The sequence below is a fragment of the Hyperolius riggenbachi genome, chromosome 3 (genome assembly GCF_040937935.1).
Source record: "Hyperolius riggenbachi isolate aHypRig1 chromosome 3, aHypRig1.pri, whole genome shotgun sequence".
Lineage (NCBI taxonomy): Eukaryota > Metazoa > Chordata > Amphibia > Anura > Hyperoliidae > Hyperolius > Hyperolius riggenbachi.
Window position 1 is genome coordinate 223,297,908 of NC_090648.1, and position 26,072 is coordinate 223,323,979.

Genomic DNA, 26,072 nt, shown 5'->3' on the forward strand with positions numbered 1-26,072 from the left:
AAGTAGGATGTTATACAAGTGCCCTGTTGGCACTTGGGTTGTATAAGTGACCCTGTTAAATTATCTGGCAACGTAGGATGCTCTCCTGTGCAATATACCATCATGACTGTATATGACTGCGATTCATATGATCTGCATGTTAATGTAAACTTAAGTTGATACTCCAGATATGTTTCAGTCATGTTGGATTGTATTACTCTTTTATGTCAATAAAAAGAAGTTAAAAAAAATAAATAAATAACTGCTAGCAAATATAGCCCAAGTCAGACCTCTAGATTTTAGTAGGGCTTAAGAGGGTGTTAGTCTGAACCTATATATTATATCATAGTATGCACTAGGTGGTGGCTTCTACTGGTGTATTTGAACAAAGACTGAATGTATATCTAGTTCATCACCCTCTGTGCTATAAAAAGCCATAAAGTGTCCTAACACACAGACATTACTATATATTGTGTGTCTGGTTGACACAATTTCCATATATATATATATATATATATATATATATATATATATATATATATATATATATATATATATATATACTGTATATATATATATATATATATATATATATATATATATATATATATATATATATATATATATTGACAATTCTGGATTTTGTATATTGGTGTACACTATTGTCTGTATTGTTTTGGACCCCATGTTTGTTTCTCACTTTGTACAGCGTCATGGAATATGTTGGCGCTTTACAAATCAATAATAATAATATGGGCCCCGGCATTAAGTATATTTCTCCAGAGCTAGTATTTACTAAAGAAAAGTGATGTATATAAATTCCAGTAATGTTTCCTTCTCATCTTGTCTTTTGCTTGCAGTGCTTTCTGCACACTATGGCAAACTCCATACATAACATTTATTCATGTGGATATAACATCATTGTAAACATGCTTATTATTTATGATAGGCCATCTGTCAATTCTTGTGTAGTAACATCTGTACATTACATAAATGCCTAATTTACCTCTGTTATGGTGCTTCCCTTGTTGGTTTAAGCACATTACATTTCCCAGGAATTAATTCTCTTAAGGGAATCAATATCAGCATTGAAGAGGTATCGTGTCAATTATCACATGCCATAGAATCTCTAGTGTGAATATCCAGAAATTATCAGTCATCTGTGTACACATGGGACTTACCTAACTCCAAATCAGACTTATGAATGAATTATCACTGCACAAGGAAAGCCTTTCCTATGTTGTCCAGGATGCAGTTATGGCTCTGTAACACATTCCCTGATGGGCTCTTGTTACTCTTCACATGTGGGCAGAATTCACAAAGCAGATTTATGCTGTAAGAAGTATGTTCATGGTGACCATTGCATTGCATTCCCCATAACAGCAGGGAACAATACAAATTGGAAAAGCAGCTCCACGCATTATGTTCATGTTGCGTCAGACACAGTGAAGCATACAGTAAAAGTATGCTTCACTTTTACTGTTAATGCACATGTTTTGTACGCAGTGCTTTATAATGCTGTATGTCATTATACCACAATGCACTCCCGCACTGTGAATGTCACTAGGTGGTGTATTGCCATGTGGCTAATTGCCTTACAAAGCAGCCGTTATGCCACACCACAACGCACCTCTGTGAAGTAGCCTAAGGCTGCAACAATTGACATGCATTGCACTTGTTTTAAAAACCCCAGACCAAAACCGGAGCCACGGATACAAATGTTAAAAATAGCAGCCGTGTTTACAGACTTCTCAAAATGGTTCCGGGGGATCCTTTTTGAAAAAACTGAACGGAAAGTCCAGATTTGTCGGGACTTAGCGGACCCCAGAAAATGCAAACATCTGGAGTTATTATTACATATTGATAGGTACGTGGAAGTACATCTTAAACTCCATATGAGGATGAGGACAGCAGAATAACTGCATTTCTATGTACAAATCTCCATTCTCCAAATCAGACCATAGAGTGAGTTGTTCTTTATGTGTTCAAAGCAGAATTAAATTCTGGGATGACAATTAAAAACCTTTATGCAGTTCCTCATTGACAATATACTTATCCTACCTGCCTTTCATCCAAAAGTAATGCAATGTTCCTGAATGTTCAGTGTTCTATCCACTTAGCTTGCACACAGAAGCACTCTGTTATCAATGAATCTCATCTCCTGCCATTAAAGATAAAATAACAATCCCAGAAGCCTAAAGCCTCTTACACACTTTAGATGGTTCTCAGCATATCAGGGCCTCCTCTGCCGAGAATCTGGAGTGTTGCGCACAGTGATCCCTGATTCTAACACCGACACCTCCCACCCACCCGACAATGGACTGCTGGGTTACAGTCCTTACATGATGTGTGTACAAGGCTTAAGCCAATCTCAGGAGAGCATAGCTCAGTGTGGAACACTGCTAAGGCTCCCAAGAGAAAGCAAAATTGAACCCATTAACCCATTCAGGTAGTTATTAAAGAAGGAGTTGTTCTCAGAATATCAGGATAATTAATAGTGTGGCTAATCAGAAGGGAAATTTAGACCATAGATTGGCTTTAACTTTGATACTATACATTCCTCACATTACTTTTAGTTGTTTTTTTGTTTGCTGTATGCTAAACAGGTATTACTATTATATAGATAATATGGAAATAAAGATAAGGGGAAATAACTCTTCAGAAAAGTTTTGCGCATCAGATACCATGTATGAGAAAGTTCCAGTCACTTGAAAGCAGACATGTCCCCTTCCCAAATATTCCATAAACTTAAACAGCTAAAAAAAGAATTGTTAATGTATGGAAAAAGCAACTCGGTCCCTAATAATTTTTGTTCCACAGCTCCTCCCAGCCATCCATGTACAGAATTGCTAGGCTTAGAGATAAATGCGATGCAGATCTACAGATAGGATCCCTTCAAACCAAAAACATTATTTTGTGGATTAACTCTCTTTTCTCTTCTGATATTTCTTGTTGTTTGAAAAAACACCGCACAGCTGCACTACATCTTTGTTGGTTATTTTGTAGAAAGAGCTAACATCACAAGTGCTTATCAAATACCCTTTTTTGTATTTTAGATTTTTCAGTTATATACAAGTAAATGGTTTAAGAATGTATCTTCCTAACCAATTGCTTTGGAAGGAGCTTTGCAAAATTAAATATTCTAGATGCGCCCCTGCACCACAATTACTGAGGGTCCAGGTGGGTTATGTTTCTCCCCATTATTTCCAGTAACATGTAATAATGGAAATTGTAATCTGTTCCTTTATCACCTTCGTGTTACTGCCAACTTTGTCCTCCCCTTCCACTATATATATTGTTCTCATATTCCCTCTGATAACTATCTTTTTTATATACCTAATGTGCCACCTTCCACAGAACTGTTTATTTACGTCAGAGCACTAGCACTATTAGAAATGCACATACAAATGCACGTTTTCTGCAATAAGAGATCATTCCCTTCCTCGGGCATAAGGTTATACAAAAAAAACAAAAGCACAAGCTTATATCCAGACAAGCACATTGCACACCAAAGGGCAGCCATTCATTAAATAGACAGAGGAGCACCGGGGAGAGGAGCAGCACAGAGAGGTCATGATTATTCCTGAGAGTCCATAAGTCTGAAGTGTGGAAATCAAACCATTAGATGACTGTGTGCTCTTCCCACCTGTCATCTGTGAGGGGATAAATAAGATGGCCAATAATGCATAGGCTACAGTTTATCCAGTTAACCCGGAGAACCACTGCCTTAGCCGTTTACCTTATGAATGTCTGGCAAGTGAATAAGTACTAAAATAAAGTATCACCTATTTCTTAATTAGGACCATGTCCATCCGTAGGGTTCATAATGCCTTATGTAAACTTTTTTTTAATGATGCCACAATCTGGACTAAACAAATAAGAATCAGGCTACCAGCTTCTCACTGGTCCACCCTGACCGACTCTCCAGAAACCGCAATAATGCAAATCACGGAATATGAAAAGATTAATGAAAGCTGAAGAAGTAGGGCAGACAATTTACGAAACGTTGTCCTCAGCTGTATGGCTCTATAGGTGGGGGGCTTTTCAAGGAAATGTTTTGTGTTCCACAGGGAAGGTGCCAGAGGCAGAGAAGGTGTCATGTACTTCTCTAGGGGCTGGGATAGCTGGTGCCCCCTCTTTAAATCACTGCATGCAACCTGCACCCACACCGGCATGTCAAGGGCTGTATCTGTTCAAGATCAACTTCTTTTAAGTATTATCTACTCGAAAAAATTAGAAAAGTCATGAGAGGTTTAATAGCTTCATTGTCAATTAAAGTAGCAAAATAATGGTTCAGCTTGGAAAAGCAGCAAGCTTGGTACACACTCTTGTTGAAACCTTGCAGAGTATATATAGCAAAGCAAGCAAACTTTACTAGATGATGGTGGAGTTTACAGTTTTTTAGATACATAAAAAAAATGTATATACAGATAGAAGAGTGCTGTTATGCATTTGCAAATCCTGTTTTGGATATTTGCTATATTTCCTGACCCAACTCAAGAATAAGAAGTCGCTCTATGTAGATGAGAAAAAGGGGGTTCAATCCTCCACCCAGGGTGGACTCAATATTATGCAGGAGAACAGAGGCGCCAAAAGGATAAAAGGAAGCTAAATGAGCTTAAAAACCAAATTCTTGGTAAATAGAGGAGGTAGTGGTGGACTTACCTCCTCCAAGTAGACACACAACGACTGTAATAAAGACAGTCAATATATTTTATTTATGAACTCCAAATATGCAATGCGCTTCCCAGGTTTGATCCTGCTTCATCAGGCAATAACAACGGAGCAATAGCATATGTGGTCAGTAGAAGAGGTGCCTGGCTCTTCTACTGACTACATATGCTATTGCTCTGTTGTTATTGCCTGATGAAGCGGGATCTTTACTACAGTCATTGTGTGTCTACTTGGAGGAGGTAAGTCCACCACTACCTCCTCTATTTACCAAGAATTTGGTTTTTAAGCTCATTTAGCTTCCTTTTATCCTTTTGGCGCCTCAGTTCTCCTGCATAACCTAGCACTTGATGATGGATGTTCTTTGTATGCCCATTCTTTTCCATTACAAGAATTTCTCAGGCAGTAATAATACAGTGAAATCTCAATATAGTAAACTCTGATATAGTAAACCGCTGAGTATAGTAAACTCAGTCCCCAGGTCTCGACCATCTGTATATATAAACATACAAAGTAAGACCAGTTCAGATATACTGTGGTAAACCGTAGTAAACTTCTGTTATAGCAAACTACTTGGCCAGGTCCCTTGAAGTTTACTATAAAGGCATTCTACTTTGTAAAATACCTACTCAAAATATGGTTGACATGGATCACATATACCTGCAGTTTGATTACTTTATATCTGTCTATCTACACAAACATAGACTTAAACCTATTAAACTTGCTGTATGTCGAGAAATACAATGTATATTTTTGCCCTGTGGGGACATTCCAGTGACTATCAAGACTCTGTAAAGCACTGTGAAGGATGTTAGCACTATAAATACATAATAGAAATACTAATGATAGTAGATTGCCCTGTGTGAAGATTTGAAGATCCTATGAATCCCATTAGCCCACATGTGATTACTATGAGGTGGTGTTGTCATACTAGAGTTGCAGGAGTTACAGTAGGTCCCTTTGATGTCCCCTCTGGAGTCTCACAGCTGCACCTGTAGCACAAAATCCTAGCTTCTTCATGCATATTAATCATTTCCCATACACCTGCACACGTTCAATCTCCGCCAGCATGGACAATGTAGAGTTAAGCCCTGCACACTGAGCAAACACGTGTGTAATTCTTCACAATGCTGCTGCCCCCCTCCTTAGGCACCTACTATATAAAGTGACAAGGGGGCAGAGAGGAGAGATCTGCACAGACATCCCTCAGACTCACACATCTCCACAGAGCGCACAGCACAGACATGTCTGCAGTTCCTCTCTCCAGAATCCTGCCCATTGGCTTCCTGGCTAACCTGCTGCTCTTCTCCTTCATCTCACTCTCTGTCTGCGTAGAGTTCACTGAAGAAACCGGCAAACTGGGAAAAATCAATGTGCTTCAGAGAGGAGGAAACCAGTGGGCAATCGGTGAGTGGAGCTTTTATAATACAAATATACAGACCTGCTTACACAAAACAATGTAAAAAGGTCAGTTCCAGGCAGGCAGGAGTAGGTGGATCTGATAACGATGACCTGTAAAGTTAAGATGCCCACTAACGGTACAATTTACAGTGAAGAATCGCCCGAGTGATCAGATAAATGTGATCGGCTTGGCAGAAAATAAAGTTTGTTGACATTTAATGATTCTAATGGTTATTGCTTGACAACAATATAGTCGATAGGAAAAAAGTGTTTTCTTTTATAATTGGTTGTGATGGATAGAAAGTACAGATTGTTTTTTTGATGGTGAAATAATTGTTGTATTACAACATTTTATTTCTGATTGCATTTATCTGATCGCTTGGGCGATTCTTCACTTAATATTTTACATTTAGTGGCACCTTTACAAGTAGCGTATCACAAAATATAAAAGGTAGTGCACATGATACAATTTCTGGCAGATTTGCCTGCCAGATAGATTTTTCCAACACGTCCAATCTGGTTATTGATCATTTTTCCGATCGATTTTCCGTTCACTTCTATGGAAATCGATCGAAAAAATGATCAGACATGTTGGAAAAAATCGATCTGGCAGGTAAATCTTCCAGAAAATTGTATCGTGTGTACCTAGCATTATTAGTGCAATAATAGTGCAAGAATTAAGGGCTCTGCGATGTGCTTCTGATCGCATACGATACGCAAAATGCAGCACTTGTAGTTAACGATAGAAGTCGCAGGACCTCTTTTCCCTCTTTACGATTGCGCTGTGATTTTTCACAATTAGAAATGTTGCACAGTCATAAAAATAACATTATTGAGCTGTCACCTCAGCCAAGAAAGTCACACCAATATTATGTCAGTATGACAAAAGTGACTTGTTAGATGGTTTTAAGCTCTCCTGATTTTGACTGGTTTCTTTCCTTGATGTATAGAGAGGGACATGCATGACAGCAAAAGTAGGTTCGGAGCACTGGCTGCTTAATTGGAACTGTCATCCTGCCAGAGTTGACATGCCGAATTAAGGAGGACATAACAGTGAAATGCTAATTATTTCTGTAGCAGGCAGCCACATGTTGCTAAACAACTTTATCTGACAAGCTGCTTAGAAAAGAGAAAATGACCAGGGATGTGGTACATAAATAATCCATAACAATGATAGTTATCAGAACAACATGAATCTGATACATTTGCTAAATGCTGATTATTTTATTGAAAAATGTATGTATGCACTTGATTTGTGATATAATCTAAACTCAGTAATACTGCAACAAGGCAGAGCAGAGAAGCATGAAACTTTACCTGATTACTGGTGTCACCATGACTGCTGAGGAGGAAAAGCTTCATAACATCTATAGCATCATTAGCAGTACTCTGTGTTACTGGATTGCTGTCTTGTGATCTTAGATTTAAAATTAGATTTCATTTACATAAGTCAACCCAAATGCAAATGATGTCATGGCATAGGGAGGTGCACTGTTTCTTGCAGAATATTAATGTTGTCTAAATGCTTGCCTATGTCTTGACTTAGAATGATGATAAAAATAAGTGAAATCTCTACCCCAGCAGCGTCCTGCATCTTGTCGCAGTGCTATATATAATATAAATTTAGTTTACATGTTATGAAAAATGAGTTCAGCCTCCACAGCCCTTCCCAGGTTCTGTTTACAGCGGATCCACCATCTGAGGAAAACAAATCCAGCCACATCCAGAGACAACCACTGGTTATAAAGGAAAAAGGGGACAAATACAACAAGCAATAAGGGGGGTAGCAAGAACTGAGTTTAGAGTGGACCGGGACTCTTGCACGGGACAGAAGGAAAACATAGAGAAATGCACCCTGTATGTATTTAGAGAGTTTGGCAGAGTCTAATAGTTGTAACTTGATCTCCCCCGTGTCACCTAACTGCTGTGGCAGATGAGCTTATTTGAAAGCACAGGATGTTAACAATATGTCTGCCTTCATAAAAGCAGGAAGTAAAACACTTCAGATTTATTGCAGGATTTGTATCAGCTGTAACAAAGACATGTTTTTCTTTAAAGGTTATTATGTTGTTGCGTATCTTTTAGAGCAGAGAGGAAGTTTTGAGTTCAAGGGCTGCATTGTCAACACACTTGCAAGAAGTGTGGAACAAATGTTTAGCTGTTGTCTATGGCAACCACACTGAATAACTTTTGCATTTATTTAACAGCTGGAGGCTGACAAATTGCTCTGCCCACTTTTGCACCAGTTCTCTTTGGAGCTGTCTTAATGAGCCTCCCCCTCTGTGAAAGGAGGCCAACATTAAAAATGTGTAAAATACATACATATAAATGTACATTTCTCCCAAAGTAAAATGCACTATATATTACTTTCTTCCTGTGTTTCTCTCACAGTAGGTAGTAAAAATCTCATCTTATGTGTGAACCCTGCCTTACTGAACTGCCGTTGCTCAAGCCAACTGCCATAATAGTTTGCAAACGAGTAGGCAGGCTGGCTGACATCTTTGTATAGTTCCTTTCCAGGGAGTGCTTTTGTAAATAAACACTGAGAACCCCCATGAGGAGATGGACTAGTCCAAAATCTGTCAGATCTGCCAGCTTTTTACTAGCTACTGTAAGTGATTGCAGCATAGGAGAAAAGTCATTTATAGTGTTTTACTCTGGATAAAATGTACATTTTACATGTATGTATTTTATATTTTACAATTTTTCACAATACTGGTCCTTTAAAAAAAAAAGGTTTCTTAAGTTTCATGGATAAGGGCCTGTTTCTGTAAGATCCTTAGAGTGACCTGTGTTTCAGTCAAAGATTATGTGCAGAGTTCTCTTTCTATACAGATTCTAGAAGGCCATAGAATGGAATAGAAGAGGGAACATTACAGGGAATAGGAAAGGTCAGAACGCAGCATTATCTATGGGACGTGCAGACTGGCTGTCTGAGCCTGGGATGGCCAGGGCCAAACAATGCCAAACAATGCCTGGTGTTTCTAAACACCAGCTTCTAAGTATTTAGGGTACAGGGCATAGGCTTCGCGCTTGCGCACTAGACGGATGTCAATCACAGAGTTCTGGATGTCAATCACAGAGTTCTATAAGCCAATAGCAAGTGTTTAATAGGGGTGACATCTGGAACCCACCCATATCCCACCTTCGGGGGCTTGTGGTTAGTTAACACTTGTGGGTCTGGAGGTTTTTCCATATATAAGGTAGATCCTTGTATGTTGGGGTTAGCTCGCTCATATTAATCACAGCTTTGCTCAATATCCGTATTATTACCTGCTGATGTTTGCTTTGCTTCGTATGTTTTTCAATATAAGTTTGTAACCAAGATTGTATCGAGTATCCCGGTTGGATACAATAAAGACTCTCTTAATTGGCTCTGGCGTTCCAAGTTCTGTGGAAATCTGCTACCGGCTGAATACTTCCCGAAGGTGATAAGGACCAGCGCTAAGGCTGTCAGGTAGTCACACACAGAGCCTAAATATTTGATTATTACAGTTTCCACTACACGCAGATTGGATGCAGAATGGATGCAGAAAAACTGACTCCAGTGAATGCCTATGGGTCTGTTTCCACTAAACGCGATTTTTCTGATGCAGATTTTCCCATAGGCATTCATTGGAGTCAGTTTTACTGCATCCAATCTGCGTGTAGTGGAAACAGGCCCTAAGGCTGGGGCACTAGGTGGTTGTCTGCTGTAGATAACGTGACCTGAAAATTATTACTACTGATGCACATATGGATAGGTAGCATGTTAATGCCTGTGAGAGGAGAATGGGGGAATAAACCCCCTTATGCTGGAGATTATAAAAGTAGTCAGTCAGGAAATTCCAGCTTGGTCCAAGTTTATCCCACAGGGATGGGCAATGTTCATACATACACACAATAGTTTCCCACCTTTCTTCTCATTTATCAAATGCTGCTCCTTTTTGCCAAGCTGTTAAAACCTGATCAGCAGAGTGGGTGACAATGGCTCACCTGAGAGCCATTGGGGGGGCCCAATGCAAAACTTGCACCGGGGCCCATTGCTCCTAAGCTACGCCACTGGTTGCAGCTACCTAGATTGCCACACTTCTGGAAGCTGGAAACACCAAAGCTGATTATGGGAGGCTTCCAGCAGAAGTACCTGTATGGTAGACAAGCTGAGGTCATGGTCAGGCAGAGTTCAGGCAGCATGGAAAGCCAAAGTTGCTACATGGTTCTCGTAACAGTCTTGTACAAGTAAATGAACTGGAGTCTAGGCATCAGGATCTATATTCATTCTTTGTGATCTCTCTGTATTGTGTACCTTCTTGAAGGTGGTTTAAACTTTAAATGCATTTCCTGGAGTTTGGAGACCTTTCTTAAGTTGAGGGGTGGTTTGGCACCATAACGTGACTCACATTTGTAAACAGCAATGTGTTGATTGAAGCAAATTTGGCCAGGACAATGTGGCAATATGAAAATGTGGCCAGGGATGTTCATCTGCAGAACAATACTAGATTGTGGGACCTAGTAAGTCTCATAACACAAGTGTTTCAATTCTAATTGTGCTAACCCACACAGCTCTCTACCATCTTGCAATATATTTCCATATATAATTGCAGGTATCATCCTAACTGCACCCTCTGTTCTGTACATTACTTTCTCCTGTCTTTCACTGGTGTCACCTCCATAAGTTCTTATATATAGTTCTTCTTACAAGCATTTCTAGTGCTCTGGAAATTCCTTCCCCATCGCAATGTTCATTCTTCAGCTGTAAGGATCTCAGGATGAACAAGAGTCTCCCCAATCTGCATTGCGATTTAGGGCAAGCCCCCCACATGAACAGAAGATAGGATGCGCCTGCCTGGCTACAGTTGCCCCCTGGACTTGTTTGCAGAAAACAAAGAACTTGAGGCTGAGGAGACCAGTAAACGCATAGAGAGTCAAGACAGAAAGCAGAGCGCAGGAACAGAACCAGAGATAGGCACAGGTAATAAGATAGTAGAGAGTTCAGAGAATAAAGTAGACTCATTACCAGGCAGCACAAGCCAGAGATTGTACACTTTGGTCAGTCAGTAGGTGATCCAGGAGATCAGACAGACTCATGCAGATTTAAGCCAGGAATCATGCATGGGTAATTAATCAGCAGAAATCCAAAGGGCCAGATGAAGATGATAGCAGAGAACACAGCCTAGCAAATCAGATAAGTGATCACCATGACAAGGCACTGAAGCACTGGGCAAAATCAGGATTTTCAAGGGTGGCGGGATTCCTGAAAGATCTCCCTCAGCCACACACAATACAGTATAATAATATGGTAGGACATCATGCTGGGTACACATAATGCAATTTCTCGTCTGACTGACAGGATCTGACGATTATTTCCTAAATGTCTGATCTGCTCCCGATTGACAACGGGATCGATCAGGAGCACTTTGGATACAGATAATAATAACAGCCAACATTGCTATGAAGGAGAAAGTGAAGCATTCACCCAGCAGGGGCACAGGGCTGTGCTCATACCTGACTCTGTTAGGTTCCCCAGAACTGCCCCATGCTCTTTATACATGCCGTTGCTCCATGCTCTGTACACAAGCTACTGCTACATCCAAAGTCAACTGTAACAGGGAAAGAAAGGGGGCGGTGCTATGGGCTGCAGGATACCTGCAGATATTCTGGTGTCTCAACTTGTGCCTGTCCCCAGACACTGCACCGGCCTGCACTGGTCTGAGTGGGGATTCTGGGCAGATGTAATCCCTCCCTGCATTTGCCTATGAGAACAAGGCTTGTGAGCATAATCGGACCCACCTGGAATGAATAAGGATTCTCAACTGAGTCAAAGGTCCTCAGGCTACATTACTGAAACCACCACTAGATGGTGGCAAACATGCTTGCTCATACTCTTTCTCTTAGCCCAATGTCAGGCAAGAGTAATATGGGGTTCCAGACAACATGTGGGAATGCACCCGCTAACCAGAGATGCTGTGGAGGAGGCAAGCAGAAACTTGGGTGCTTTCATTTTCAGTGTACCGGACAATATGCAGGCATTCTCCCACTGACTGGACAGGCCTCTAGAGAAACAAGGCAACACTGCCAGCAATGCATGTTCTGCCTATAGAGAGGCAAGCAATGAGCCTTGACAGTAACTCCTGAAACCTTCAAATTACCCCTACAACTAACTTATTCAATTAAACGTATAACTAACCTAAGACATTCACGTCAGTCACTGACTATGCACAGCTGCGTGTAGAATTTCACTAAGGTACTTAGTGCTACCCAATGGTCCATGTATTCTCAAATAAATGCATTTGAAGAGGGCGGGGACACCAAAAAGTGGCCTCTTATATCAGATCTCAGTTCTATTTGGTCTGTGCAGTTCATGCCCGTACCCCCTCATCAATCCCATAGCCCTTGGACACCCTCCTGCAGTTCAGGCTATGCTGTATATCTCTCCCCCCCCCCCCCCTCCCCAACTGGACCCTTAATAATGGACAGTATGCAACAAACCATGCTGGAGAGAGTCTGTAAAAGCTACCACACCTGGTTCCACCCACCAGATGTTCTTGGTTCAGCTGCTGCTTGTTCACATGTCATCCAGGTCCCATTGGTGCTTACTTAGTCCGTCTTGCTGCCACCATCATTGCTCTGGGCTCTGATCTCCACTGCTGATATTTAGCTTCATTGCGTCAATGAAGGTAAATATTGACAGTAGAGTGGAAATTAGTATGAGACTGAAAGAGAGTGACAGCAGAGGGACCTGGGAAACACAGTGGTGGGTCCGAGAAGACACACAGTCATATAGTGGATAAACTGAGAAGACACGACAAGTGGAACTAGGATAGTATTTGCAGATGAATAACCAGACAATGTACGGTACTTATCATGGCAGGTGTGCTGAGGAGGGGGAGACAGCAGTGGGCACCAGAGGGTGCACGGCCTACGACGTTTATCTGTGGTGTGAACCTAGCTTCTTGTGGTGTGAACCTAACTTCTTCCAAGGCTGTGCGTGCACACAAAGCCTCAGAAGAAGCTAGGTTCACACCACAGCGAAACGGTCTTGGGCCCACCACTGTGTTTCCCAGGTCCCTCTGCTGTCACTCTCTTTCAGTCTCATACTAAGTTCCACTCTCTACTGCCTCCCCCTTCTCAGCAGACCTGCCATGATAAGTACATTGTCTGGTTATTCATCTGCAATTGTTAAGAACTGTTATGCACTAGATGAATATAATGTATGGTTGCAAGCACTTTATTAAAAGCTACAGTGCCAACTTTTTTCTCTTCTTGAAATTTGAACATTGTGGTCTATACGGTTTTAGCACGTGGCTTCCTGCTGAGGCTCATCCTTATACAGTCTTATTCAGTACTTCCTGTACATCACAGCAGTTATTCTGAATGCCTGCCAGCTATCTATCATTGTTGAAACTAGGATAGTATGAGTATCCCTCTCTAGCATTCAAATCCCTTCATTGGCTTCCAATTCACTTCAGAATTAGCTTCAAGGTCCTATGTTTGGCCTACAAATCCATACACAAGTCCTGCCCAAGCTACATCTCTGACCTGGTCAGCAGATATACACCTGGCCGCCCACTTCGCTCCTCCAACAACCTCCTCTTAACCACCCCACGCATCTCGCACTCCCATGCACGACTGCAGGACTTCACTAGAGCAGCCCCCATCCTGTGGAACTCTCTCCCACTGCCCATCAGGCTCGTTCCCACCTTCAACACCTTCAAAAAAGCACTCAAAACTCACTTCTTCAAGGAGGCCTACATCAACTCAAAACTGCCCTAATCCTTTCTGCCAATAACTTCTTGCTGCACCCCCTCCTTTTGTGTCACCAACCCCTCCCTCTAGATTGTAAGCCTTTGGCAGGGCCCTCTCCCCTTGTGTATCATACATAACTGTGTGCACTTTACCCAGAATTTGGAACTTGTTACCACTCCAGTTTATGATCTGGCATTGTACTACTGTCTGCATTGTGTTGTGTATCTTTTTGCTATTACCTGTATTTATTTGTATCTATTGTCTATTACCTGTATTGTTCTGTCACCCCTGTTATCTTTGTCTGTAACCTTATTTATTGTACAGCGCTGCGTAATATGTTGGCGCTATAAAAATCTAATAAATAATAATAATAATAATAGGATATATGCCTATACCAGTAACCATACTGTGGGTCTCAAGAGTATAAGGAGGACTAATGTGGGAGCTAGCGCTTTGCTGGGAGCAACAATGGAGGAACAGGGCCGTTTCTTGGGCAGTGCGGGCAGGGCGGTCGCCCTGGGTGCAGACCAGCAAGTAGAAGAAGGGAGGCGCAGGCAAAAGGACATAACCACTAGGGAGCTGGTGACGCGTGGATAAAATGGAATAAGAAAGTTTACCAGCGCGATCACCTTCCTTGACTCCTCCTGGGCTGCCTGCGTCAGATGTCAAGTCATCATCACGTCACCACCGCGTGATGACACCTGAGGTACTGCAGGCTGTCAGTGTGCGGTGCCAGGGGAGGAGTCGGCTTTCTGGGCTCTCTTCACCTGTGTGTTTTCCTATTCCCTGCTTCCGCCTGGATGAGCAGCTGGTCACTAGTAATTAGGCAGATCTACTTGTGACCTGTGACTGTGTGACTATCCCTAAAGAGTAAGGGTTCACAAGTCCATGGGGGTTGGAGGGGGGGGGGGGGGTGAAGGGCACAATTTTTACACCATTGCCCTGGGTGCAATATAGCCTAGAAACTGCCCTGTGGGGGAATAAAGGGTCTTTTGATTCATAGTTGACCATTATACCTAATTTCTTTTTTAAAAATTCTTTATTTAAAGTTTTACACATAGCATATAGAAAATATGATATTGATACAAGGGAACCGTAAATAGTACACCCGGTTACATTTGTTGACAGATATTCCTATGCAATAGGTCAACCAACCGCGTTGACTTCCAAAGTCCATAACCAAATGATTAAATTAAGCTAACATATCCCTTTATAACCATTAATTGAAGAGATAGTAAATATTTTGACATATTGAAAACTTTTCTTAAGCTAAGAGAGTTGCACATGTCTGCCACTCATGTGCGCTTAACTATATAATCGGAGTTAGATTATAAGAGTTTTTTTTTATCTGCATCAAGAGGGACCTGAGGCCCTAAAGGGATCATACACTCAAGTGATCCCCTTGACGTAGATCTATTGTCTCTGACATAGTGACTGATTTTCAATTCGTAGAGTCAATGAAGTATTGCTCGTACATGTATATTACCCATGTAGCATAGATATGAATGCACACCAGGTGCACTCAATGTATACTGTTATTGTCCTTATTTGACCCACTTATCAGTATATGCATTCAGATGCTTAGTTGGGTCTATAATATCTAGTCTAGTGCTGGCAGTAACAAAGCCAGCGAAGTAGGAAAGTAAGTGGGAAAGAAGAGGGGGGAGAAGGAGGTATAGGATAGACTATAAAGAAACAAGTTTCAAATTCGACCCATCGCAGCCCATATAGCGGTCACACACAGTGAGGTTATTATTGCATTTAATGATAAAAGGGGAAGTATAAATTCTTTCATTATCATATACTCTGACAGTTTCAGAGTATTTCTCCATAATCCTGCGTAATCCGCCAAACATCCCATGGCCTCCAGATCTCATTAAATTTGCCTAGTGTATCATTTAGGCGAGCCGTGAGCTCTTCTAATCTCTTAACCTCCAGAATTTCGTTAATCAAAGCATCTTTAGTTGGTGGGTTTGTTGAACGCCAATGTTTGGCTATCAAACGTTTAGCCGTGTTTAAAATGATATTCACGAGCTTACTGGTTTTACGTGTTTGTCCAGGGTATGGGTATCCCAGTAGCATATTTAAAGGATTGCATTCTAATTGCGTTTCCAAGATTTCGCTCAGGATATTTTTAACCTTGTTCCAGAAGGGGATTATACGGGTGCACTCCCAGAATATATGATATATGCTGCCCTGCGTTTTCTGACAGCGCCAGCAAGAGCCAGAAATAGTTGGGTTCCATTTGTTGATAATCTCTGGAGTTCTATACCATAAGAAAAGAACCTTATAATAAGTCTCCTTATGTGTCGTACATATGGGGAGTAAAGAAGAAGCATTCCAAAGTCTCTTCCACATAGGGGGTGTAATATCAATAGATAAGTATTGTGACCATTTCATCATATATCTATGTGTAATTATATCAGATAGTGGGGTGGCTAATATTCGATATATCGTTGAGATGAGGTGAGGTTGAGTATGCCCCCTCGCGCATAACATCTCAAAAGGTGTGGGCGTCTCAAATGACCATGATCCACTTAATGAATGTATAAAATGTCTAATTTGGTGGTAATTATAAAGCATCAATGACGATAGTTTGAATTTCACCTTCGCTTGTTCTGGGGTGTATATGGTTTTGGTTAAAGGATCTATTAGGTGTCTTAATTGGAAAACTCCCTCTTTCAACCAGTGTTTTGCAAAATAGAGCATGGAGCTATTAGGTAAGTCAGGGTGAAACAATATATTGGTTAGCGTGGATGTTTGGGATATTAAGCCAAATTTTTTACTACTGTAGGACCAGATATGTTTGGTAAATTGTATTGTCTTCAGTAGGGGGGTGTGCACTAAGTTGGCGTTCCATAAGAGAGAGCATGGATGAATTGGTGCCAACCATATTTTCTCGATCTCCATCCATTTAGTATATGCATAATAGTGAGTCCATGGCACCACCTGCCGTAGATGGGCAGCCAGGTAATATTTAATAATATCGGGTAGCCCAAGACCTCCATGTTCCTTCCGGGTGATCATAACAGAGTTGGGTATTCTATGGAATTTCGAGGCCCAAACGTATTGTATTATATCTCTCTGTAGGGAGCGTAACGAGCTCATTGGGATCCTAACTGGTAGAGTCTCAAATAGGTACAAAAGTTTAGGGAGAATAGTCATTGATACACTGTAGATTCTCCCGAAGAAGGATAATTTGAGAGGTGACCATTTAGTAAGCAATTGTCTGATTTCTACAAAAAGGGAGGGGAAATTAGTGATATATAGTGAATCATAGTCCGAGGTAAGTTTAACCCCTAAGTATTTCAGCGATGTGGAGCACCATTTATAGGTAAACCTATTTTGCAGTAGAATGAGCTTGTCTGGGGGAACATTAATAGGGAGGGCTTCTGTTTTAGTGGTGTTCACTTTGTATCCAGACAGGTCCCCAAATTGACGTAGAAGCTTATGCAGATTCGGGAGTGATATATGTAGGTTAGTAAGAGTAAGGAGAATGTCATCTGCGAATAGTGACAATTTGTACTGCTTATGACCTATCTGTATACCTGAAATATCTGGTGAATTTCGTATAGCGGACGCCAGAGGTTCTATGCAGATAACGAAAAGTAATGGTGAAAGGGGGCATCCCTGCCTTGTGCCATTCTTAATGGGAAATCTAACCGAGGTAGCATGTGGTAAGCGTACTTGAGCTGAGGGAGCAGAATATAAAAAATGTAATGCCTGTATAAATGGGCCTTGGAAGCCTAGATATTGTAAAAGCTTAAACATGTATGGCCAGCTAAGCCTATCAAAGGCCTTTTCAGCGTCTAGGCTAAGTAATAAAGCCGGTGTTTTCGTATGTCTAAGAGAATCTATCAGGGAGATTGTACGTCTGGTGTTATCTCCCGCTTGTCTATAGTTAATAAATCCGACTTGATCCTTATCGATCAGGTCAGGTAATAAACCTGCCAGTCTGGTCGCTAGGATTTTAGTGAATATTTTGTAGTCGGAGTTTAAAAGGGCTATCGGTCTGTAGTTGCCACAGTCTGTGTCATCTTTCCCTGGTTTGAGGATTACTGATATATATGAGTGGCCTAGGTTGTGGGGGTGTTCTTTCCCTTCAAGAATGGCATTGAACAGTTGAGTTAAATAGGGACTTAAAATATCTTGATAAGTCTTATAGTATATATATATGACAGACCGTCTGGGCCTGGGGCTTTATGTAAGGGTAGTGATTTAAGGACTAGCTCAATTTCCTCTCGGTCTACAGGGGCATTCAGGACTATAATACCCTCAGGTTGTAATTTTGGTAGATCCGAATTTGATAGGAATTGTAAGAATGACTCTTTATTAAACTCGGGATGTTTCCCCCTCTCCAAGCAAGAGTAGAGTTTTGTGTAATAACTGGCAAATGCGTCTGCAATTCGTTGTGGATCTAGATGTTGTGTCCCTAATGGATCAATGATTTTATCCGGTGAGTGTTTCTGATTGGGACCCCTGAGCATCCTTGCCATCAAAGTATGGGGTTTATTCGCTTGAGCATAGAACCTCTGTCGGGACCATAGTAAAGATTTAGCAGTGCGGGTCACATATAGGTCTTTCAAATGGTTTCTTAAGGATACTAACTTTTTTAATGTTGTACGTGAGGGAGTTTGAGCATAGATTTTTTCAGCCTCTTTTATTTTCTCCGAAACTTCCCGGATCTGCATAAGCTTATCCTTTTTTCTCTTTGCCCCTAAAGCCATACACTGTCCTCTGAAGTAGGCCTTATGGGCTTCCCAGAGGGTCGATATCTTATCTACCGAACCTGTATTGATTGTAAAATATTCCTGTAGAGATGATTGTAGGAGGGATTTAGTTTCCTCATTTTGCAGGAGATATTCGTTAAGTCTCCAATGATAGGGTCTGGGACTTAGTGTTTCCAATTTAATTTCCAGAGTTATGGGGGCATGATCCGACCATGATATATCCAGTATATCGGCTGAGAGCATAAGTCTCAAAATCGGAATTGTAACCAGGAAGTAGTCTAACCTTGTATGGGTTTTATGGACCGGGGAGTAAAAGCTATAACGTCTTTGTGTCGGATCTGAGATTCTGACCGTATCAAAGAGGTGGTGGGATCGTATCCATTGTCGAAAATCTTTAGATAATTTAATTGTGGGTGTAGGGGGGTCGGGTTTAACCAGAGAATCTCGATCTAGATAGGGGGAGTGTAGCAAATTTAGATCACCTCCTATAATCATGGCTGGGCAGTCCATGTTCTCAATAAAAGTCATCACCTTAGAGAGAAATTGAATTTGTTTTACGTTCGGGACATAAAGATTGGCCAGTACAAACTGGGTCCCACCCAACAGACATTTGAGTATGATAAAGCGCCCTTTCGGGTCCAGTTTTTGATCTATAACTTTAATTCCTGAACCATTGGCCAGTAGGATAGCGACCCCTGCCTTACCTGATACATCACTTGCCGTATATGTATTCTGGTAGTGTTTAAGGGCAAACTTTAAGGAGCCTCCCCTCTTAAAATGTGTCTCCTGGATAAATATAATTTCAGCCTTTGAGTCTATAAATTGTTTTAGAGCTAGGTTACGCTTTTTAATGGAATTTAACCCCTTTACATTGTAAGAAAGGAGCTTCACTGTGGATGTCTGTGGGGTAGAACCCAATCTGCGTCATATGTCAATCTTAATTTGTATTTAGAAAACTGCTGGGCTGCGACAGGTCGAATAGAAACATAATCTTGTTTGAAAAATTGAGGGTCAGTACACTTGCAACAAGCAAATTTAGCAAAAGAGAGAAAATAACAACATAGCATGTCAAGAACAACAGAAATCAACATCATCATAGCAACGATTGCTAGGAAATAAAATAGAAAAAGGAATATTATTATTAAACAACTATATAGAAGCTTTGCCTGTAATTAAAATTACAGGACAGAAGTAAGAGCAAAATAGTACTCTGAGCCCAGAGCACTACAGAGTATGGTGGTGGCCTGTCCACTACACCTGTAGGGGTTAAGTGACTGGCGTCGAGGAGAGGGGGGGGTCTCCCCTGGGCTCCATACGAAAGCTCATATAAGGATTCCAGGTTGGTCGATAGTCTTTTCATGTTTCCATAGTAGATATGTTGGCTGATCGCCTGTTGCTAACACGTGATACTTTAGAGGGGTGTTCAGTCCACTCTTTTTGGGGTGACCGAGCATGTTTCACCGGAATATTCGGACGCATCTCTGTTACCGACTGTGGGATGCCCAGTTTCTGTAAGAAGGAGTCAGCTTCATTTATGTTGCCAATTGAGAGCATCCGGCCATCTTTTCTCACTAGTAGTTTGAATGGATAGCCCCAACTGTATGGAATGCTATGTTTGCGAAGGAGCGCAGTTACTGGTTGCATGTAGTGTTGGGCGAACACCTGGATGTTCGGGCCGAACAGGCCGAACATGGGCCAGATGTTCGGCATGTTCGGCCCGAACGCCGAACTCAATGGGAGTCAATGGGACCCCCGAACATGCCCATTTTGGGGGCCCTATGGGGTCGCAGGCATAAGGGGGGAGCATGCCCCGGTCGCGGGGGGGGTCGGAAATTCCCCCCACCCCCTCCGCTAGCGCTCCCCCCTCTGCCCGCTTCCCCATACAAAAAGTTTAAATCAAGTTCAATAGTACCTGGGCTGGTGGCATTGGCTGGCAGTGGAGTGAGGAGGAGGAGGAGTCCGAATAGCAGAGTGACGTTGAGGCCGGGCAGCGGGCGGTTCAGCGCTAGTACCCTTGTGGTACTTCCGCCCTTTCTCTGACCTCACGTCCTCTGCGTGATGACGCATACGAGGGTACGCGTGATGCGTACCCTCGTATGCAGAGGACGTGAGGTCAGAGAAAGGGCGGAAGTACCACAAGGGTACTAGCGCTGAACCGCCCGCTGCCCGGCCTCAACGTCACTCTGCTACTCGGACTCCTCCTCCTCCTCACTCCACTGCCAGCCAATGCCACCAGCCCAGGTACACTACTATTGAACTTGATTTAAACTTTTTTTATGGGGAAGCGGGCAGAGGGGGGAGCGCTAGCGGAGGGGGTGGGGGGAATTTCCGACCCCCCCCCGCGATCGGGGCATGCTCCCCCCTTATGCCTGCGACCCCATAGGGGGGCCGTATTGCGGCCTGTTCGGCCGAACAGGGCCCTGTTCGCCCGAACAGGGGCCCTGTTCGGCCCTGTTCGGGGGCATACAGAAGTTCGGGGTGAACCCGAACTTAAAAGGCCGAACACCATCAGGTGTTCGGCCGAACTCGAACATCACCCGAACAGGGTGATGTTCTGCAGAACCCGAACAGTGGCGAACACTGTTCGCCCAACACTAGTTGCATGGCCCTCCTTTTAAGCAGAGTAGAGACTGAGATATCGTTGAAGATTTGTACACGAAAACCATTATGCTCTATCGATTCATGTTTCCGTGCGGCGCGCATTAGGATCTCTTTACTTTCGTAAAAGTGGAATTTCGCCACTATGTCTCTGGGTCTTTTACCCGGTTCCGGTAGCGGGCCCAGTGATCTGTGGGCTCTATCAAGTCTCCAATCTCCCTCGGTTACGTCTGGAGCCAGTTTAGGAAAGAGTGATATCAAAAATGGTTTTATCTCCGGATCTTTAAGTGATTCTGAGACTCCTTTAAACCGTACGTTTTGGCGTCTGTCTCTATTCTCCTGGTCTTCTTGTTGTAGTTTCAGAACGGTCATATCATCCTTTAAAGTAGCATTCTCTTCCTCTAATGTATTGACATATTCCGTAAGCTGATCCATTTTTTTCTCCATATCATTTGTACGTGATCCGATTGAGGATATTTCGCCTCTCAGTTCATTTGATAGTTTGGATAACTCATTAGCATGTGACAGAGTAATTTTCTCAAACAATGCTGCTAATCTTTCATCGAGTACTTCCACTGTAAGAAACTGTGTGGCCAGTTGGTCTGGTTGTGGAGTCTGCGCCATTTTTCAATATCTCAATAATAGCACATACATAAGTCTTGTCGTGTGAAGTGAGAGTCAGCAGAGCTCTTTTTTGATGTTTAGCCCCCGGATCTTTATATAGTCAGTTGGTGGCTAGGATGAGGGTAAAGGCAGTTCAGGAGTGAGTGTAGTTGATGGTTGTGAGGGGAGAGGGTGATGGTGCTTATTAGCAAAAAGGAGTCTCAGACAGTTCCAGAAAGAAGGGAGACTGGAGGATTAAGATACCTGTATGGTCCTCTGGTAGTCTGCGTAGGGCTTCAGTATCAGCCTCCTGTAGTCAGATCTGCTCTTTGCAGCAGGATGCGTAATAGCGGCCTAGTCGCGCCGCCGAAGCCGGGGCCTCGCGTAGTTCTGCCGGCCGCAGATGGAGCACGTTTGGCGCGGATGTCCGCGGATGGCTGGGGAATCAGCTCTGGCCGCTTGATTATGGTGCTGGGAGGTCAGGAGTCCTTGCCTGTGTGCCCCCTCCTATTTTAATTCTATATTGCAGCTTTTATGGGGCAAATTACTGAGTCCAGGAGGGGAGCTGGGAACTAGGCTGCCATCTCCATCGGTTCCAGGCCACGCCCCCATTATACCTAATTTCTTACGAAAAAAATAGGGCTCAGTTAAATCTCTAATTGGGTTTTATCTAGCAAATGTGATACTGTCTATCCACTGCCCTATCTTGTTTCCTTCCATATAATTTTGGATTGCAGGGGCTCATAAAGACAGGTCTCTCACCTCTATATATATTTCTTGGTATCTCTGTATGTTTCCACAGACACCTGTCTATATTAATTGTCACATGTATGTTTTTGTACTATCTCTGTATTCTGCATTCTTTTTGTATATTACTCTTTGCATTGCCATGGAGATGATGATGCTATTATTGTATTATTGTTGGCATTGCTGTTGTTGTTACCAATTTTGTTATCTTATAGATACCCGCCAAAGACTAAAACACGTTGATAGCATTTTAATGGCATAAAAAGCAGATCATTTTAATAATGTTATGAAACGCTATATATTAATAAGAGCAAGACAGGATTTACATGTTGGGGGCTTTTGGATCACACAAACCTAGCTCATTAACCTCACCCTTCAGCATATTCCCCACCCTAACCTACATCTATTATCTGCTGATTGTAACGATCGGTGAAGCACAGAGAGAATCTGATTACCGGTGATCTGCAGAATCACTGGGAATACAGATGTATACCAGATTATAAGTGATCTGCAGTATCACCGATAATCCGATATACCAGCTAACCTCTGTTCACCTGAGTAGAGTGTAATGTTGGGTGTAACAGTAACACTTTAAGGATTAAGCCTCAGCGCAGTAAGGAGTACTGCACCGATTCCTTCCGAAGACCTGGACTCTCCAAGACGGGAGGAGTCAGGCTGAGGGTAGGAAGGATTGTCTTGAAGGAAGTGTCACTAACTGAACGGGGAACCGCCTCTAACAGTAAGGTCGGTTCTCGAGGTCGGACAAGCCAGGTCGTACACACACGGACAGATAAAGTACAGTATCAGGAGGCAGAAGCGGAGTCTAAGGACGAGCCGGGGTTCGGCAACAGAGTATCAGAAATATCAAGGTACAAGATCAGGATTCAGGAGGATAGTCAGGCAGGCAAAAGTCATAACAGATAATCACAATCAAACTAGTACTTTAGCTATCAACAGAATCTAGCTAAGTGTAGGATTACAGCTCCAGCTGGTCCCGGCACACTTGCGGATCTGACTACGGATCTGGGTGCTCCCACGTATGTGATCGCAACGCCAGACAATCAGCAACTGAACAGCCTGCAGTATATATACACAGGCACCTCTCCAGCACCTCCCTAAGTGCTGGACCAATGAGAAGTGGAACCAGAGTCAGCTGACCAGCCTGGTCAGCTGACTACCTCTGGCTTCCACAAAAAGCCTGCCTGAGTGCGCGCGCGCGCGTCACTCTAACTCCAGAGGGACTACGTGTCCCAGCCACACCAGCCCCGCTCTGCGGTGCCTCCGCAGCAGGGGCATGCGCGCTAACCGCCGCGTCCAACGCGGCGGTTTCTCCGCGCTCTGCTGAGGCCTGCCCGGGGACAGCCGCCTCATACTGAGAGGAGGCGGCTGCCTCTCCGTGTGCAGCGTCACTGTGTGCGGAAAGAGCCGCCTGCCGCTGGCTTATGGCGGCGGCTCTTCCACGCTTTCTCACACTGATTAAATAAAATGCAGGGATAAATACACTGGCATGTTTCATGACTCTCCCTTCACTGGTCCTGTAGAAGGGATAAGCTTATTCGCTCACACTGTCATCACAAGTGAAGGCTCTGAGTGGGGTTTGAGACAGCCAATGCAAGTTGCTTCTGTCAGTCTGGTGGTGCTGGACTGAATGTGCAACACTAAATATGCTGTGTAGGTAGGCCTTGGATGCTAGATGAGGTTGTGGGTGACAGAGTACTACCTCTAGTAAAGTGGGCCCAACATGATCACATGACCATTATTAGTACAATTAGCTTGTTCAGAGGGTCACTGTAACTTTTCATAGATGGTGGGCTAAAGTTTTGTTATTTAGGAGAGTGAAAGTGAACCTCTAGACTAAAAATCTACTCAGCAGCACTGAAAAGGCTTGGTGTTTTTTTAACAGTTTCACAGCAACAGAACTTTGTTTTTCTTACCTAAGCCTTATGTTTAGCTGCACAGAAGCTTAGCTCCGCCCCATCAAACAAATCTGCCCAGGCATTTTTCCCCTGATGCTGTGCAAAGTATGATGGGATTTCTGATGTTGTTGTTGCATAGCACGCACAGCTGGGAGGGGTGATCAGGACGCAAGACAGTTGGAACTGTGTCTTATGCTCCCTGTCACCTCCTTTCAACCAATAAGATGGCTGGCCCCATGAAATCACAAACATTTGCCTGTTCTTTTAAACCAGGGTGGATAAGAGATTATATTACCTATCTATTTCAATTAACATAACTAATGTAACTGACAGATAGAGATTGCCCGAACGGTTTGCTGGCGAACTTCCGTGGTTCGCGTTTGCGGAGAACCGGGAACTTTTCTGGAAGTTCAATTCACCCCCATAGTACATCATTAGGGTCAACTTTGACTCTCAACATCACAGTCAGCAGGCACATTGTAGCCAATCCGGCTACACTCCCTCCTGGAGCCACTCCCCCTTATAAAACGCAGGCAGCGTCAGGCATAGGACTCGTGTGCCTGCAGTAATTAGAGAAGGGAGAGCTGCTGCAGACTCTCATAGGGAAAGCTTAGTTAGGCTCTTGTAGACTTGTTAGCTTGCTCCTTGCTGATTCTTATTGCTAAAAAAGCACCCCACAACAGCCCTTTTGAGAGCTAATCTTGTTTTTGTGATCTTTTTTTTTCTTTTTTGTGTGTGTGTGTCCCACAGACACTTGTGTTGCATAGACAGTCTTGGTAATTCCTACTGTGTGTGCCACTGCCAGGCCCAGCACATTCAGTGACTAACTGTGTGTGTGACAGGTGCACATTGTAATACCCATCACTGCATATACCTACCTGTTGTTCACAGTGCACCTATCTACCCACGTGAGCGCACGCAGTGTCACTGTGCCTGTCCGGTACCTGTCTGTGTGTGACAGGTGCACATTGTAATACCCATCACTGCATATACCTACCTGTTGTTCACAGTGCACCCACCTACCTACGTGAGTGCACGCAGTGTCACTGTGCCTGTCCGGTACCTGTCTGTGTGTGACAGGTGCACATTATAATGTCCATCACTGCATACACCTACCTGTTGTTCACTTCAATGCACCCACCTACCTACGTGAGCGCACGCAGTGTCACTGGGCCTGTTCGGTACCTGACTGTGTGTGACATGTGCACATTATAATACCCATCACTGCATATACCTGCCTGTTGTGTTCAGTGCACCAACTTACCTACGTGAGCGTACGCAGTGTGATATTTAATACCACCAGTCACTGTACCTGTTCACGGAACGTGTATCTGACAGGTGCACATTTGTAATACCCATCACTGCATATACAGTACATACCTGTTGTTCACTTCAGTGCACCCACCTACCTACGTGAGCGTACGCAGTGTGATATTTAATACCACCAGTCACTGTACCTGTTCACGGTACGTGTGTGTGACAGGTGCACATTTGTAATAACCATCACTGCATATACCTGCCTGTTGTGTTCAGTGCACCAACTTACCTACGTGAGCGTACGCAGTGTGATATTTAATACCACCAGTCACTGTACCTGTTCACGGAACGTGTATCTGACAGGTGCACATTTGTAATACCCATCACTGCATATACAGTACATACCTGTTGTTCACTTCAGTGCACCCACCTACCTACGTGAGCG

The 26,072-nt window shown here is 43.0% G+C and overlaps 1 protein-coding gene across 2 annotated transcripts in view; it reads left to right on the plus strand.

Moving 5' to 3' along the window:
* Nucleotides 1-5,830: 5,830 nt before the first annotated feature.
* Nucleotides 5,831-26,072, plus strand: part of NMB (neuromedin B) — a 66,120-nt gene continuing 45,878 nt past the window's right edge. For both annotated transcript variants that reach the window (XM_068272601.1, XM_068272602.1), the window contains exon 1: nucleotides 5,831-6,057. In XM_068272601.1, the coding sequence (XP_068128702.1) occupies nucleotides 5,895-6,057 (163 nt within the window). In that variant the 5' untranslated portion in view covers nucleotides 5,831-5,894. The remainder of the gene's footprint in view (nucleotides 6,058-26,072) is intronic.